The sequence below is a fragment of the Prionailurus viverrinus genome, chromosome B1, assembly GCF_022837055.1.
Source record: "Prionailurus viverrinus isolate Anna chromosome B1, UM_Priviv_1.0, whole genome shotgun sequence".
Lineage (NCBI taxonomy): Eukaryota > Metazoa > Chordata > Mammalia > Carnivora > Felidae > Prionailurus > Prionailurus viverrinus.
In genome coordinates, this window is record NC_062564.1 from 27,216,358 (window position 1) to 27,232,772 (window position 16,415).

The 16,415-nt window shown below is 43.6% G+C and overlaps 1 protein-coding gene across 1 annotated transcript in view; it reads left to right on the forward strand.

Annotated features, from left to right (window-relative positions):
* The window catches only part of TNKS (tankyrase), a 214,131-nt gene extending 206,823 nt beyond the window's left edge, over window positions 1-7,308 (forward strand). Inside the window, exon 27 of the mRNA XM_047855551.1 lies at window positions 1,604-7,308. Coding sequence (XP_047711507.1) covers window positions 1,604-1,690 — 87 coding nt within the window. The 3' untranslated portion in view covers window positions 1,691-7,308. The remainder of the gene's footprint in view (window positions 1-1,603) is intronic.
* The last annotated feature ends 9,107 nt before the right edge of the window (window positions 7,309-16,415 follow it).

The window sequence follows — 16,415 nt, forward strand, 5'->3', positions numbered from 1 at the left end:
GTACTATGTCGAATAAAAGTGGAAAGAGCAGATATCCTTGTCTTGTTCCTGATCGTATGGGGAAAGCTCTCAGTTTTTCCCCATTGGGGATGATATCAGCTGTGGGCTTTTCATATCTGGCCTTTTTTATGTTGCTGTATATTCCCTCTAAACCTACTTTGTTGAGGGATTTTATCATAAATGGATGTTGTATTCTATCAAATGCTTTTTCTGCATCTATCGAAATGATTATATGGTTCCTACCCTTTCTCTTATTAGTGTGATGGATCACACTGATTGATTTGTGAATATTAATACCCTTGCAACCCAGGAATAAATCCCACTTGATTGTGGTGAATGACTTTTATAATGTATTGTTGGACTTGGTTTGCTAGCATTTTCTTGTGTTTGTTTTGTTTTGTTTTTTAGATTCCATATAAGTGAAAGCATGTGGTATTTGTCTTTCTCTGCCTGACTTACTTCACTCCAGAAATACCCTATGAGGCCATCCATATTGTCACTAATGGCAAGATCTCATTTTTTTCAATGGCTGAGTCATATTCCATTACACACACACACACACACACACACACACACACACCACCTTCCTTATCCATTGATCTATCGATGGATGCTTAAGTTGCTTCTGTCTTGGCTACTGTACATAATGCTGCAGTGAACATAGATGGTCATGTATCTTTTTGAAAGTCCAGTTTTTTTAATCTTTTTTTTTTTTTATATTATTCCATATCTGTATACAAGTAATTTATAAGTCAGCATTCAGCAAATTATTTTTGGGCCCCGAAACATTTACCTCATCAAAGAGTAGTAGTTTGCAGGCCCAGACCTCTCTGAAATACTGCATCCAGCTGTGTCATTATATTTAGGCTTGAAGAACTCGTATGTAGTACACATACTACAAGGGGGTTTTGCCCCCCACTCAGTTGTCTGGTGAAGGTTTGTAACAACTTCCCCTAAGAAGTACTCTTTCCATTCCAGATCCTGAGCCTTTCATTTTATGTACTGCAAGAAAAAGAGACAAGAGAGACTATATGGGGTGGAGGGCCTAAATCTGAACCACTATGTTACCTTTCATTAGTCACCTTTTAAACATTATCTCCAAACTGTTGCCTTTACATTACTGGTGACTCCACAAGCCTCATTCTTCCTGCTTCTAGTTCAGTAGGTTCTATTTGTCATTAATTAATTTGAAATTAGTTTGAAATCGGTTCAGCCAAATTACTTTTTCATTTAACAAACTTCTTACACATGCTGTGTGACAGCACCACATTAGATGAGGTGAGAGAGATTATCTCCTGCCTTAGCTTTCCCATTAATGCCATGTGCATGACAGGTGAATGCAGCACTTTAAAGTACTCAAAGTAGGAATAACATTAAAACCATTCTCTCGATTATAGGGTCTAGATACATTTATGTACAAGATACGGGTAGATCGTGTATGTTTGGGGCGGGGGTGGGGGCAGGTTTAGACACCTGTTGATTGGCTGGTCTTTGCAGGCTTTGGGTATGTATAGAATATTAATGATGATCAACAGCCTCTGAGACATCCACTTAATATCTTACCTGCCAAAGGAGTGATTTGTTTTCTTCCGGTCCTTTGCAGGCCTACCCAGAGTATCTCATCACATACCAGATCATGAAGCCAGAAGCTCCTTCGCAAACCGCCACAGCCGCGGAGCAGAAGACCTAGTGAAGGCCCCCAGGGAAAAGCCAGATCGGATTTAAACTTGGGACTGGATTACAGTGGATTGTTTCCAACAAAATCAATATTCCGTAAATCCCTGACAGCCTAGAAATAAGCTGTTTGTCTTTTATAAAGCATTGCTATAGTGATGAATATAGTATGAGTAACTGATAAATACTCAACTGCTACTGTTCCCTTTGAGGAAATGTTTACAGGGGCGGCCTTTTAACATATCTCAGGCTCATTTGCATTGCAATTGTCCATTTCTAAAACAAGATTGCTTTGATCTGGGCTTGGAAATGGAAAAACAAAACATACTTTCCCAAATTTCACAATTTACACACTACGTTTGCTTTGTTATATATGGCACGTGTATGCAACAAATACCTATGTCAGGCTCATTTTAAATGTTTTATAAACATGCATCGTTCTTTTTTTTTTTTCCTTTTCCTTTTTTTTTTTTTTTTTTTTTTGGGTTTTTTTTTTTTTTGGTATGTGTTTTTGTTTACTTTGAAAATGAGCCAGAGCCTTCTCGAGGATATTTTGCACAAAGTCACACTGACTAAAATCATTAGCAATGCAACATGAGCTTCTAGCTGAACAAGACTTAGTTTCCCCCTTTTTTTTCACTCTGATCTATTTTGTATCTGTATTTCGTATTATTGTAAATCGTGTGGGGAAGGAAAAACATCAGGTTTTAGTTTCCTTTTATGACTTGGCCAGTCTTACAAGGGAAAGGCACACAGGTCAGACTGACTTAGGAGCGCTAGCTCAGAAAAGTGGAAGCTGCTGTGGGCCCCTGCTCTTCCCGTTCCAGCCTTCGAGGTGTTGGGAGAGCGCCTGGTGCGGAGACCTCCGAAGAGCGCAGCCGGGGAAGGGGGGTGGGGGGTGATGTGTCTCGGAGCTCAGGAAACACCACAGGACGGTGTGGGGGACCCCACTGACGCGTGGGAGGAGCACGTGGTTGCAGGATACCGTCGTAGGAAAGGCTCGCAGGGCCTCCTCCAAGAAAAAGTACTTCTCTTCGCCTAATCCGGACCGCCGGAAGAGTCACCCCCGAAATTAGCTGCCTTATTTCCAAATTGAGTGGAATTATTGTGCTCTATTAGAGTCACAAAAATCTTCATGGTTTCTCCAGTTCAAAAAGCTAAAGTTCACATCGTCTTTAGTAGATAGATGTGCAGGGACTTTTGTGTTTACTCCAGATTGGGGCTTATTTTGAGTGAGGTGCTTCAGATAGTTTATAGAGGTCCCTGCACTACGTTTCCGAACCGTTTCTTCAAACTTCTTAACAGACAAGGAGAACAAAAACTGAAACCAAAGCTCTTTTCGGTTATTTTTATAAATGAAGGTGGAGAAATACTATACTGTTTCTGCAGGAAGTTACTACTTTGTTTTGCATGTTTTAATCAATATTTGCCCGGTGCACATCAACGCTCCTAAAAGATTACCCGTTCCAGTTTTTACACTCGCCCTTTTCACCCGAACTGAATATCGAATTGACTGCATTAACTCACTTACTTTGACACGCTGTGCATCTTCTCAGCTTTGAAGCAAAAGTAACATAAATGTGGTTAGGAAAAAAAAGAAAAGGAGAAAGAGTGTGACAACAAACTTGCCGTTTCAACTTCAATTTCTGAAAACCGGTTTATTTTTTAATGCAGGCTGATTAAGCTGTGACCTCATTTACTCTCCTAAAGGAAAATAAAATGGTTACATGCAAAAATTCTAGAATAGGCTCTTAAAGTATACACTTAGCTTTCTTTTTGGCTTGAGTCCAGTGCTAGAACTAGGCATCGGGAACTAGTTTGAGTTTTATAGCAGAATCTTGCATGGGTCCTCAAAATGAAATCAAGAATTAGCCTCAGTTGTTGCTTCTATTGAAGTTTTAGTGACCCAAGCTGGGTGTTCGTGTCTTGGCTACCTGTGTAATAGCACTAGAATTCCATACGAAGCTTCAGAGTTTAATATTTGTTAAGAAGGCCTTTTTCCTCCTTTCCTTTCTTTTTTGCCGTGTGTAACAATGGGTTGAAGGAATGGCATCTGTACTGTTTTCAGTAGCTGTGAAAGTGTATAATACTTGCCTCCCCACTTAGAAATAGTTTAAAATGGTAAACACAGCTGTGATTTTTAGTTCAGTAAAAGGGTTAATATGGTATAGATCTCAAAAGCTTTCTAGCTTTATTAAAGAGATAAGCCACTGCTCAACCCTGGTTATTTGTTGTTTCCGTCATACTAACTAGATTAATGGATGTGTTAAACTTCAGCCTTACACTTGAGAAGTCCACCTGTGGTTCAGTATCTAACCCGCCGATGTTCCGTATCTGATGTTCCGTGTGCCGAGTAAAGGTACTTGTGTAAGGAAGACATTTGCAGTGCTTCTTGTCTTGTAATGATCCAAGTGCATAGTAGTTGTCGAAAGAATGTGTATGTATTATTCATCTGCCAAGAGAATGGGTTCGTTGATATTTCACAGGAGCCAAATACATCTTTTCAAAACTTGAAAACCAAAGGTCATCATGAGTGCCCACAAGCTAGTACCAGTTGGTTACGTTTGGGACTTCCATCCATAGCAGTGTGAAAACCCCTTTGGAATATAAAAGCATGGCATTAACTTAGGCCGAAATCCATTTACTTTTTTGTATACCCACTTCTGTAGGAGCGCTAGCAAGTTGAGGACTTCAGTGTGGCCTCCCCTGAAATGGCCCTTCTGTTTTCCCAAACCAAATGGAAGAGAGAATCTGCACACCTCCACCAGCCTGACTGCAGTTCTAAAGTCAAATCTTCTAGACCTGATGCTTCCAGTTTACTGGGTATTGCCGGCTGGGTTCTTAACTCGTAAGTTAAGTGCTCTGGACACTCTCTCCTTGCACTTGGCCTTCTTCCCTTTTCCTCAGGTTGCTAGTCTGGAATTGAGTAGCTCCAATAGTTACCTGTGACCCCACTCATCTTCCTCCCTTCTTCATCTTGAGTCTTGCAGAAGGAGACTGTGCTTCTGTTTGCATACCACGACCAGATCCGGTATGCGGCCTCCTGTGCTCTGCTCCGAAGATCCTGCCAATCGGTTAACAAATGACAGCATGGAAACCAGAGTTTTACTTCTATGCAAAATAATAGCAGTACAACCAGGATTCTTACCCTTTCCTTCTTGGAATTCGGGATTTCTAGCTTTTCAGTAACATAAATAGAATTAGTAATATTAGGATGTTTTCATGACAGCATCCTTGTGCTCCTGGAGCTTGACATCAGCGGCTAGATTAATTTCCCTTTGCTCTCAAAATAGCAAAGTGCATTGATGTAGAGAGAGAAATGCCTGAACGTGGCAAAGAAAGTAATATAGATTAGTATTCTATTATTGTAGCCTTTATACAAAAAATAGCGCTTCAGTGTGCTCTGGAAGGGCAGCACTAGAATGCACGAAGTTGCCTGGGTTCTTCTTTATTTCAGTCCACCTGCCAAGTGCACGGGGTTATTGGCCACTGCTCGCCCCCCCTTTCTCAACGTGCGCGCTCTGGAATCCTGTAAAGAGCCTTGAGAAAAGAAGTGGGTGTGTCCTCGGGTCCCTTGCCTCCAGTGTGGCCAGAGCCCGCTTGTATGAGGATGTGGGATAAGCGGCCTTCTTGCTGTGTTTTTCGTTTGGGCAGTCATCTCCTACAGAGCTATGGACTCCGGTCATGCGGGGAACACTCCAAGCCAACCTTAAGATAGGGTTTCATGTGTCAGAAATTCATTTAAAGACTAAACTCAAACTTGTTCAGTGTCAGTCAGTGACGGAAAAAGGAAAAGAACGTAATTGTGAAGATAATATTTGAGCTTTGGTTGGACACATCTCGCACCTGAACAGGAAATGCTTTTTTTGAAAAACCGCCCTGGAAGGTGAGGCGTCTTCAAATACCTTGTGCATTCTGAAATTAATAGACAATTAAATGTTTCTTCTTAAGAAAAAGCCTTAACTGTGGCAGAAACTTTTTAACCTTTTATAGCCTAATAAAGAAGTTAGAATTCCATTTCTCAGTGTTTGAAAGGTGTCAGTCGGGCATGTCTCGTGTATGTCACACCCATAAAGCTGATTTGATGAGGGTACGTATTTCACAACCGATGTTCCCTTACATGCCACGGACTGGATCTAATCAATCCCCCCTGATTTCTCGATGCCTGAAATTCCTCAGCGACCAGATATTCTGGTTTAAAGAAGTGCTGGCAGGATTTCAAAACTTAGCATTTGGGGGCGGGCGGAGGGGGACACAGCAGCATCTCACGAAGTGATACCACGTGGAGCCTGAGCGTTCCCCAAGCTGTTTTCTCATCATTTTAAATTACAAGCCATGGTTATGAGTGAAGGGCAGTAGGAAGCTCCAGCTTTTATACCCCAGGAGACCAAAGCCGCTCGCCGTGCGACCCATTTTCTACATCCGCCAGAGGTCCCGCCTCCTTTGAAATAACAGTCACGCCACAGGGGTGTCGCATTTGGGCTCCTCCTTCGTTCGTGTTTTCTTTCCCGCGTTACATTGTCACACTCACCCAGACTTCTCATGCGCCACAATTCAGATTGTTTTGCTACTTTTTCATCTGTTTGTGCATTTCCTCAGGCAGCCCTGAAAGCCCTTTGTTGATTGAGAGTGTTTGCAGAGAAACACAGGAAAACTCTGGTAGTGGGGTGTCTCTCACGCTCCCATGCCCCTCCCAAGGTTCAGGATGAGGAGCGAGAACACGCAGCAGTACAAGCGGAACCAAACTCTTTGAGGCTAATAGCCTAGACCTAGAGGATGACCTTGACCCTGTAACCATTGTAGTGATTACACAAAATATTTAAGCTCTTCATGTGCATACAATACCTGCTTCTGCTTCCATTGTTTCAACATCACGGGTCTTAGTGGTAGTGGTATTTGTCTTTGATAGCTACAAACTATAAAGGTACTTTTATCAACAAGGTTTCTCAACATTTACAAAACCAGCTTTGAGGAAATCTAAGAGTGTTTCCTGGCAACAGCATTTGGAGTAGTGATCATATGTTCCCATTGTGATGTTGGTCTGTGTGAGTAACCGTTGTAGTGACGCCTTGGTTCGTTATTGGTGTTGTTTTTATTTTTAGTCTCTCTGTGACCCACCCGTGGCAGGGGGTTCCAGTCCCCTCGCTTTGCTTTTTTGCGTTTGTCCGTTTGCAGGATTGCCAGATGAAATACGAGGCACCCAGTTACGTTTGAATTTGAGGTAAATAATTTTTTAGCTGAAATATGTTTCATGCACTATTTGGCACATATATACAGTAAAAAAAAAAAAAAAAGTTTCTCATTCTCTGAAATTCAAACTTAACTGAACATCCTGGCTTTTTGCTTTGTTTTATTTTGTTTTACCAAATCTGGCAACCCTATCGATTTGGTCATGGGAAATCGCTTACAGCATGTAAATTCTTCTAGTCTTTACCGTCTTTCCCGTGAAACAGAAGACCTTTTTTCCTTGCCCTCTACTTTCCAAACGAGGGCATCAAGGAACGTCACCTGCCTGCATGGTGGGTTTCTATTTAAGACATCTTTATGATTATATTTAACCTGTAATTGTGCTTTGGCTAAATGTCTAACAGTACTTGTAACTGTTTAATATTCAATAAAAACATTTTAAAAATATACGGTGTATGGACAGCAGTCAGCTCTGGAGTGTCGTCATTTCCCTGCTTGTCCATTTCAGCCTGACCACCCTTAACACAACTGACCTAAAACTGTCAGAATACAAGTAGCTGTTGTTCCTCTCGTCTTCCTGCTCAGATCCGTGCTGCAGACGCCTCATCCCCCCCTGTAAGCTCGCACGGGAGTGGGTGACGTCCAGCAGCCACGGGAAAAGAAGCACAGGTTCCTTTTAGAAATATCTCTGAAATGAAGGGGCCCGGGCTCTGGCGGCAGACCCACGCCGGCGCCCGGGGCATCTCGGAGGCCCTGCATGACTTCTGTGCCGAGACTCCCTGCCTCCACCACTCCCGGTGTGATACCTTCCAGGTGCAATGGGAAACGCCAAGCACCCGGCACGGTGCCTGGCACGTAGCAAGCACTAAGGAAATCATTCCCTTTTCTTCCATCCTCCTTTCTCCATGCCTCGTGGTGCATTACATAGCAAATTGGAAGCTAGCATTTTATCTACGACTTCTTTGCCAGAGGGTGGCAGAGTCACAAGAGGTCATAAATTAAGTACTTGCAAGCACGCTAATAACCCCACAAATAGCAATAGCTATCACTGAGCCCTTGTGATGAGCCGGGGACTCTATATATACCTTGTCATTAACAATCCCAACAACCGGGGCGCCTGGGTGGCTCAGTCAGTTAAGCATCCGACTTTGGCTCAGGTCATGATCTCACGGCTTGTGAGTTCGGGCCCCACGTCAGGCTCTGTGCTGACAGCTCAGAGCCTGGAGCCTCTTCAGATTCTGTGTCTTTCTCTCTCTGCCCCCTCCCCTGCTCACACACTGTCTCTCTCAAAAATAAACAAATATTAAAAATAAAAAAAAAATTCCAACAACCCCACAGAATAGGAATTTTAATCCCCATTTTACAGATGAAGAAACTGAGACTCAGAGAGGTGAAACAGCTTAAATAACTGATGTCCCAGAATTCTTTCCAATATGGACTTTAACACCTGTTGACAGGCACCAAACCTGACTCTTGTCTGAAGCTGGTGTTTAAGCAGGAATGAAACCACCAAGGTGACTCTGCTACATGGTTTTATGTCGTCATCTCACGAGAAGATCAGATTCTAAGCGCCCTTGGGCTCCAGTTTCCCCTGTGGTTTTTGCTGATGTTAGAAAACAGAAATGATAGATTGCTTTTTAAATGTTTCTTTCTGCTGCTTCATTATTAGTGTATAGCAAATCAGCTGATTTCTGTATGTTAATTTTGTATCCTGCGACGTCACTGAATTCATCCTAATAGTTCTTTGGCAGAGTCTTTCACAATGCCTTTTTAAAATTCAACACCAAAGACACGATCCACAGAAGAAAGAAGTTGATAAGCTAAACTTCATTAAAATTTTTTAAAAACCTCTTTGAAAGACACTGTGGAGAAAATGAGAAGACAAGCCACAGGCTGGGAAAAAATATTTGCAAGACACACATCTGACAAGACGTACTCCTGTCCAAAGCACGCAAAGGATTCTTAAGAGTCGATATTAAGAAAATGAACGAGCGGAGTAAAACATAGGCCACAGATCTGAACAGACACCTCACCGGAGAAGGTGAACAGATGGCGAGGAAGCGTATGAAAAGACACTCCACATTCTTTGTCATTAGGTGAGCGCAAGCTAAAACAACAAGAAAACAGGACACACGTAGAATGGCCGAGATCCCAGACGCGGACGAGAGCAAGTGCTGCTGAGGATGTGGAGTGATGGGAACTCTCACCCATTGCCAGTGGGAGCGCCAAACAGTACAGCCACTTGGAAAGACAGCTCGGCAACTGTCTCACAAAACTAAACACACAATCTTTACCTACAGTCCGGGAATTGTACTCCTTGGTATCTACCCAAAGGAGTGGAAAAGCACGTCCACGCAAAACCCTGCACGCGGGTGCTTATGGCAGCTGTATTCATAACTGCCAAGATTGAAAGTGACCAAGATGTCCTTCAGCAGGCACACGGATAAATAAGCCGTGTCGCACCCAGACAATGGGATGTTATGCAGCACTGAAAAGAAACGGGCTACCAAGCCATGAGAAGATGTGGAGGAACCTTGCTTACCACTAAGTGAAAGAAACCAATCTGAAAAGACCGTTCCAACTACATGACATTCTGGGAAAGGCAAAACTGGCGAGAGTTAAAAGACCAGTGAATGCCAGGGGTCAGGTGGGAAGAGAGGGATAAATAAGTGGAGCACAGAAAAGTTTTAGAGTAATGAAAATACTCTGTAGGATATCGTGATGCTGGACACGTGTCCCATTTGTCCAAACCCATGAAATGAACAACACCCAAGAGTGACCCCTCATGGAAACTATGGATATTGGCTGACTATGAGGTGTCAACGCAGGCTCAACCACTGTGACAACTGTGCCACTCTGATGGGAAATGCTGAAAATGGGGGGAAGCCACACGTGTGGGGACACAATGTATATGGCAAATCTCTGTACCTTCTAGTTTTGCTGTGAATCTAAAACTGCTGTTAAAAATTCAGTCTATTTTTAAAGAGAGAGATGAGGGATAGAAACATGTCCAAGCAAAGGATAGATGGATGATAGATAGATAGATAGATAGGTAATAATAGATAATGATGATACATAATAATGATGTTGATAGATAATGATGATAGATAGATAGATGATAGACTTTCTCTTTTAGTGGAGACAGGAAACCTAGACATGCACATGAATAAATATTAAATAAAATTTGTTAATTTTGACTTCATTCCTCCTTTGACTTCAAGGAGGTGAACAGTATAAACATATTAAAGAATCCTAGACTTTTAATTAATTTGAAACTTGGGAGAATGAAGAGGAAAACCAAAAAAATTCTTGGTGTTTCCTCCACTTTGGACTCGGAGGCGGATTTTATAGACCGGTGCCCTGAAGCTGAGACCCAGGAAAACAGTGAGGGAAAGAGAGCACTAAGACAGATGAGCTCTTCTCCCACAGGCTCACCAGCACATACAGCACCGATCCACACGATGCTCTCTTGTGCGGGTCTGGGGGCCCGGCCACAGGGCAAGCGGCTTTGTTCTCTGTCTACATAGTTGTTCAAGTAAGGCAGCATGGTATATACCCTGAAAGCAAGGACTCAAAGAGGTATTTGTTAAAAAAAAAAACAAAAAAACAAAAAAACTAAGCAAAGATAAATGAAAAACGGGAAATGTTTTCAATTCATACTATAGACAAGGGATTAATCTCTTTCATACAGAAAGAGTTTGTGAAAATCTGTAAGCTAAACCAACCAGTTGTGAACACACAGTTCATAGTAAAAATACAAATGATTCTTGAGTACATAAAAGCATCCAATCTCATAATAAAAGAAACGCAAGTTAAAATAGTAAATTAATGCAATTTACCTACCAGATTAACCCAGGAAGTTTTATGACAGTGTTAGTGAGTCTTTGGGTAAAAAAGCAGTGAGTGGGGGGCGAAATTACATAAATGTGAACACACACTTTCATGTGCTTACTTGTATATGCATGGCAGATCTTCTGGGTAAATATGTAAAACTCTGACAACATCAGCAAACATGGGTAAACTGAGGGTCAAGGCAACATAGTTGAGAAGAAGACACTATTGTATACACATCTGTATTTTTCCAGATGTTGATCATCCGTGTGAATAAATTATATAAAGAACTAAAAATTAGGAGTGAATTGGGTTATCTTAGACTTGGAGGGGTTTCCACAATATATTAAGGGAAGGAAGATACAGAACATTGCATATTATATGGTGTTGCTTTTTTAATGAAGCAACTATGAGATAAAATCCTTATATGTACTTACATATAGAGATACATAGTATATATACAATATATCATGATAGCATATAATTCAATACATTATATATGACTGAGCAGGGAGAGCTATGGAAGGACACATGATTGTGTACCATAGTTGTTTGCAGGGTCTGGTGGAAGGAGGGAGGTAAGTCAAAAAGTATTCTTTTTTTTTCAATGTTTATTTATTTTAAGAGGGTGCGAGCACGCACGCAAGCAGGGGAGGGACAGAGACAGAGAGAGAGAGAGAGAGAGAATCCCAAGCAGGCTCCACACTGTCAGCACGATCTCATGAATGACCTGAGCAGAGATCAAAAGATGTGGGTGCTTAACTGACTGAGCCACCTAGGTGCCACAGTCGAAAAGTATTCTTTAACAATATGTCTGACACATCTCTGGAACACTGTGTGTGTGTGTGCATGCGCACGCACACGCACCTGCATCTGTTGAACACGGAAGAAACATCGCCCACAAGCCACAAGAAAAACAGAGCTATCATGACTCATCCATGAAATAGGACATCGAAGCACATGTATATTTGCATATATTTTGCACATATGTATATATCCATGCACGCACACCACACACATACATAAAAAACATTCACGGAATCTAAGGGTGGTAGCTTCAGACATAAGGATGTTAGAAGGTTTTTTGCTGTTTAATTTTTTGCTGCGTTTGAATTTTTCAATAAAGCCACTTTACCGTGGGAAGGAAAAAGGAATAATAATTTATAAACGCTCCTGTAGCTCGCTAACTCAAGGCTCCTCTAAATTTAGAGTCTGATCTCTACGTGAATTGCTTTGATCTGTTTGGAAACTTAAAGCAGGTGCAGTCATCTTAGCGACGGCAGAAGCCATGATGGTGATGACAGTGTTGGTGTCTGATTCTGCCAGTGCCTCTGTTATTTTTGCCCGTTTGCTCAGAATGTTGGAAGCGCATGTGTTCAGCTGGAAGGTGGAAATGAAGAGGACTGGGGGAAGGGTCTCTCTTTGCTTGTCTCTTGCTGTGTCTGCTCAAAGCAATGGATTAAATTTTTTTTTTAATTTTTTTTTTCAACGTTTATTTATTTTTGGGACAGAGAGAGACAGAGCATGAACGGGGGAGGGGCAGAGAGAGAGGGAGACACAGAATCGGAAACAGGCTCCAGGCTCTGAGCCATCAGCCCAGAGCCTGACGCGGGGCTCGAACTCACGGACCGCGAGATCGTGACCTGGCTGAAGTCGGACGCTTAACCGATTGCGCCACCCAGGCGCCCCTAAATTTTTTTTTTTTAATGTTGATTTATGTTTGAGACAGAGCACAAGCGGGGGAGGGGCAGAGAGAGAGGGAGACACAGAAGTCCAAAGCGGGCTCCAGGCTCCGAGCCATCAGCCCAGAGCCCGATGCAGGGCTCGAACTCACGGACCATGAGATCAGGACCGGAGCCGAAGTCGGACGCTCAACCGACTGAGCCACCCAGGTGCCCCTCAAAGCAATGGATTATACATTAAATGCAGTTACACTGTTGTAAACAAATACCCAGAATCAACATTTGGCCTAATTACAGAATTCAACCTATACCATGGACACATTTCTATGAATTAATGGTCAGGTTTTCTCTGTGATCGAAAGATAAACCTCCAACTATTACTTAAAATTAAAAGAAGGGGGCACGGGGCGCCTGGGTGGTTCAGTTGGTTCAGAGTCTGACTTGACTTGGGCTCAGGCCACGATCTCACAGTTCATGAGATTGAGCCCCACACGGGGCTCCATGCTGTCAGTGAGGAGCCTGCTTGGGATTCTCTTTCTGCCTCTCTGCTCCTTCCCTGCTTGTACTCTCTCTTTCTCTCTCTCTCTCTCAAAATGAATAAACATTTTTTAAAGGTGAAGTAGAATGGTAGGTATGGACACGGGACATCTGCAGAGTGTACCGTTAAATGAAAAAGTAGGCTATGGATCAACACGTGCAACCCCACCATCCCCTAGGGCAGGAGGGTCTGACTGCACAAAGACGTTTTCTCAATTCTACTGCTTTGTGTCTTTGCAACTCAAAAGAAGAGTGTGATTACTTGGTTTCTGTGTTCTGGCCCAGTGCCATCCCTGACCTTAGGGGCAGTTAGAGCAAATGGTGAGCTGATCAAATTGAGGGCAGGGCAAGAACAGAGAACAACAAGGGGGAAAATCCTGGCTTAACAGTATTATCCTGTCAAACGCACACATTTTACACAATGCGTAAATAAAAGTCTCAAATGGATCGTGCCGAATTGTTCATTTTGGTTATGGAAAGTAAAAGCAGTGGGATGTAGCAGAAATATTGAGAAGGAGAAACTTTCCATTTTCCTCATCTGTATTTGTGTTCTTTGATATTTTTGGCAGTGAGCATATTTCCGTATATTAATTGTTGAACAGCTTTATTGGGATATAATTTATATGTCACAAAGTTACCCATTTTAGGTGTGCAATTCAGTGATTTTTTAGTAAGTTTACTAAATTTAAGAGTTGTGCAACACCCCATCCCCACCCCCCCCACCCCCACCCCCCCACCAAAATTGTTGACTCAAGTCAGCTTGGAACTCTGGAGACACGCCTCAAGGTCAAGTTCAGTCTCTTCCCAATGAACTTCCCTAGGGCACCTCACCAGAGCCAGCTCCCTTGGCTATTATTGCTCTGTAAGGCTGGGTTCCCTGCTTTCATGAGAGGTCTGAGCCCTGTTTCCAGACCGTCCCAGCTCCCTATTCTGTCTACGCTGATGACAGTGAGGTTCCCGGGACCTCGATGGGATCTTTGCTAATTACTGAGAGATAAAGCCCATGCCACTTAGACCCATGGATCCAGAGGCTGGACAACCTTTAGGGAGCAGATGGTCATGAAATCCCCAATCTCAAGGTAACAGACGACTTTTCTATAAGGGCCTCTCCCCTTGAAGGCACATGTTGGAGAAACGGACCTTTTCCTTTTGTTTCCAGCCCCTTTCTGTGCCTCAGCCTGCCTTCCCTCTCTCTCTCTCCTCTCTCCCAGGAAAAGGAGACCCATCTAACTGCTCAGAACTCAGGACAGCCATTGGACTACAGTTTTTTTTTTCCACTGGGTGAGGTCCCTATGCCTCAAGGTGAACACATTTTCCTTGTTATTTCTCCTGCCACAAAGCCCTTCCCTTCTCTGCCAGCAACGAGGACGGTAAGTTGCAGTGGGCCTGGCTCTTTCAGGTTCACGAAGTATGAAGTTGCTGGTCTAAGCTGGGTTGTCTGACTCAGGTCTTGTGTAAGAGCCCATCGTTGGGAGGTGGCAGATGTGTGTCCATTTGGTGGCTGTTACAAGTAACCTCTTGGATGAAAATCCAGTCCAAACCTCCCTACCCTCACGGCACTGTATGTGCCCGCAGAGACACAGGGGAAAGGAGTTTTCGCAAGGGCTCACGGGAATGTGTCTGTCCAGAGACCCCTCAGCTATCCTGGCCTGCCTGCCTCAACTGGCTGCCAGGTACAATTTCAGTAGCTTTGTATTCTGCTGGAGGAAAACCCAGCACACTCTCTCTAGCCACTTGTTCTCCGTCTCATGCACTGGGTTGGTCTCTATGCCCCGCCGTGCAGCGGGGAAGACACCTTGGGTGGACGCAGATGTAAAAAGGTGAACTCTCATGGTGAGGTGGGGGTCTTGAAATCAGTGGTTGCTTCAGACCCTCCTACCTGCATTCCCTCCTGGGATTGCACTGTTCGAGCATGTCGTTTTTCGAAGAATGGATTTATCTTGTGATGTTTTCTGGATCAGAAGGGGCCGTAGACAGTGTGAGTGGTGGCCGGAAGCTGTTTCAGTCCTTGGAGGAGATCTTAGATGATAAATGTCTCTTGGTTAGGAGCAAAACTTGAGTCTGAGGAGGCCTGACACTGCGTCAACCAAGTAGGGAGGAAGTGACTTCTGAAACCAGATTGTAAAAAGGGGTGTTGACTGGACCACTCGTCTCATGAGAAATCTGACTGCCCTCAGGAGAGGGCGTGTGTTGGCGGTCCAAGTGACCGTCACAACTGAACTCTAGCTGAGAGCATCGCTGCCAGCCATTTGTGCCATTTTGGAGGCATGGCCTAACCACCTTCGGATGACAGCGGTGCAAGCTGTCACGGACTGGGACCACCTGAGACACGCCGAGGGAGGACTGCTTAGCGGGGCCTTTCCCAAGTTTCTAATCTACAAATTCGTCAGCAAAATAAAGCGGTTACTGGTTTATACAAGGAAGCTCTTGGGGTAAGTTGTCATAGTAATAGTGACAGTAATCCGAAGTCAGGGTCTGGGGGTTGAATGGAAGGGGGAGGGTGGAAGAGACAAAGCTGTATCAGGGATTCCTGAGTGGTAAATCGGACATCGCCTGTGGGAGTCTGTAGGGTCTCTGGCTGAGGAAGTCTTAGGTGGGCCCAAGAACCTCTACGTTTTAGATAATCTCCCACAGGAGAGAAGGATATATATAATCCCCATCCCCCCACCTTGCCATTCTCTCCCATCCTGCCCATTTCTGCACATTTAGCTCTCCAGGCGAAATAAGAATCATTTTTCCATGTTCTTTACAAATCCTGTAGGTGTTGTGAGATCACATTAAATGTATAACTTACAGGGGCGCCTGGGTGACTCAGTCAGTTGAGCGGCCGACTTCGGCTCAGGTCGTGATCTCACCCTCCGTGAGAGTTCGAGCCCCGCATCGGGCTCTGGGCTGATGGCTCAGAGCCTGGAGCCTGCTTCCGATTCTGTGTCTCCCTCTCTCTCTGCCCCTCCCTGACTCATGCTCTGTCTCTCTCTGTCTCAGAAATAAACATTTTTAAAAATGTATAATTTATAGAGAAATATTTTTTCCAGTATCAAGTCTGTTTATCAGAGAGCATAGTATATCTTTTACTTTTTTCACGTGTTCTTAGAAACCCCTTGGTAGGGCTGTACCATGTCCATTATATAGGTCTTGCCTATGCCTGGTAAAGTTTATTTTAGCCATTTCATCTTTTTTTTTTTTGAAGTTTATTTATTTAGAGAAAAGCAGTGGGGGGGGGGGGCGGGGGGGGCAGAGGAGTTGAAGCAGGCTCTGTGCTGTCAGCACAGAGCCTGACATAGGGCTCGAACTCATGAACCATGAGGTCATGACCTGAGCCGACGCTGGATGCTTAACCCACTGAGCCACCCAGGTGCCCTGTAGGCATTTCATCTGTAAGTTATACTGTAAGTGGGATCGACTCCCATCTTACTGTTGATGGATATGTTCACATAGCAGCACCTATTGCTTTTTTCATATTAATTTTACCATCAAGTGCTTACTGAATTTTCTTACTTCTGA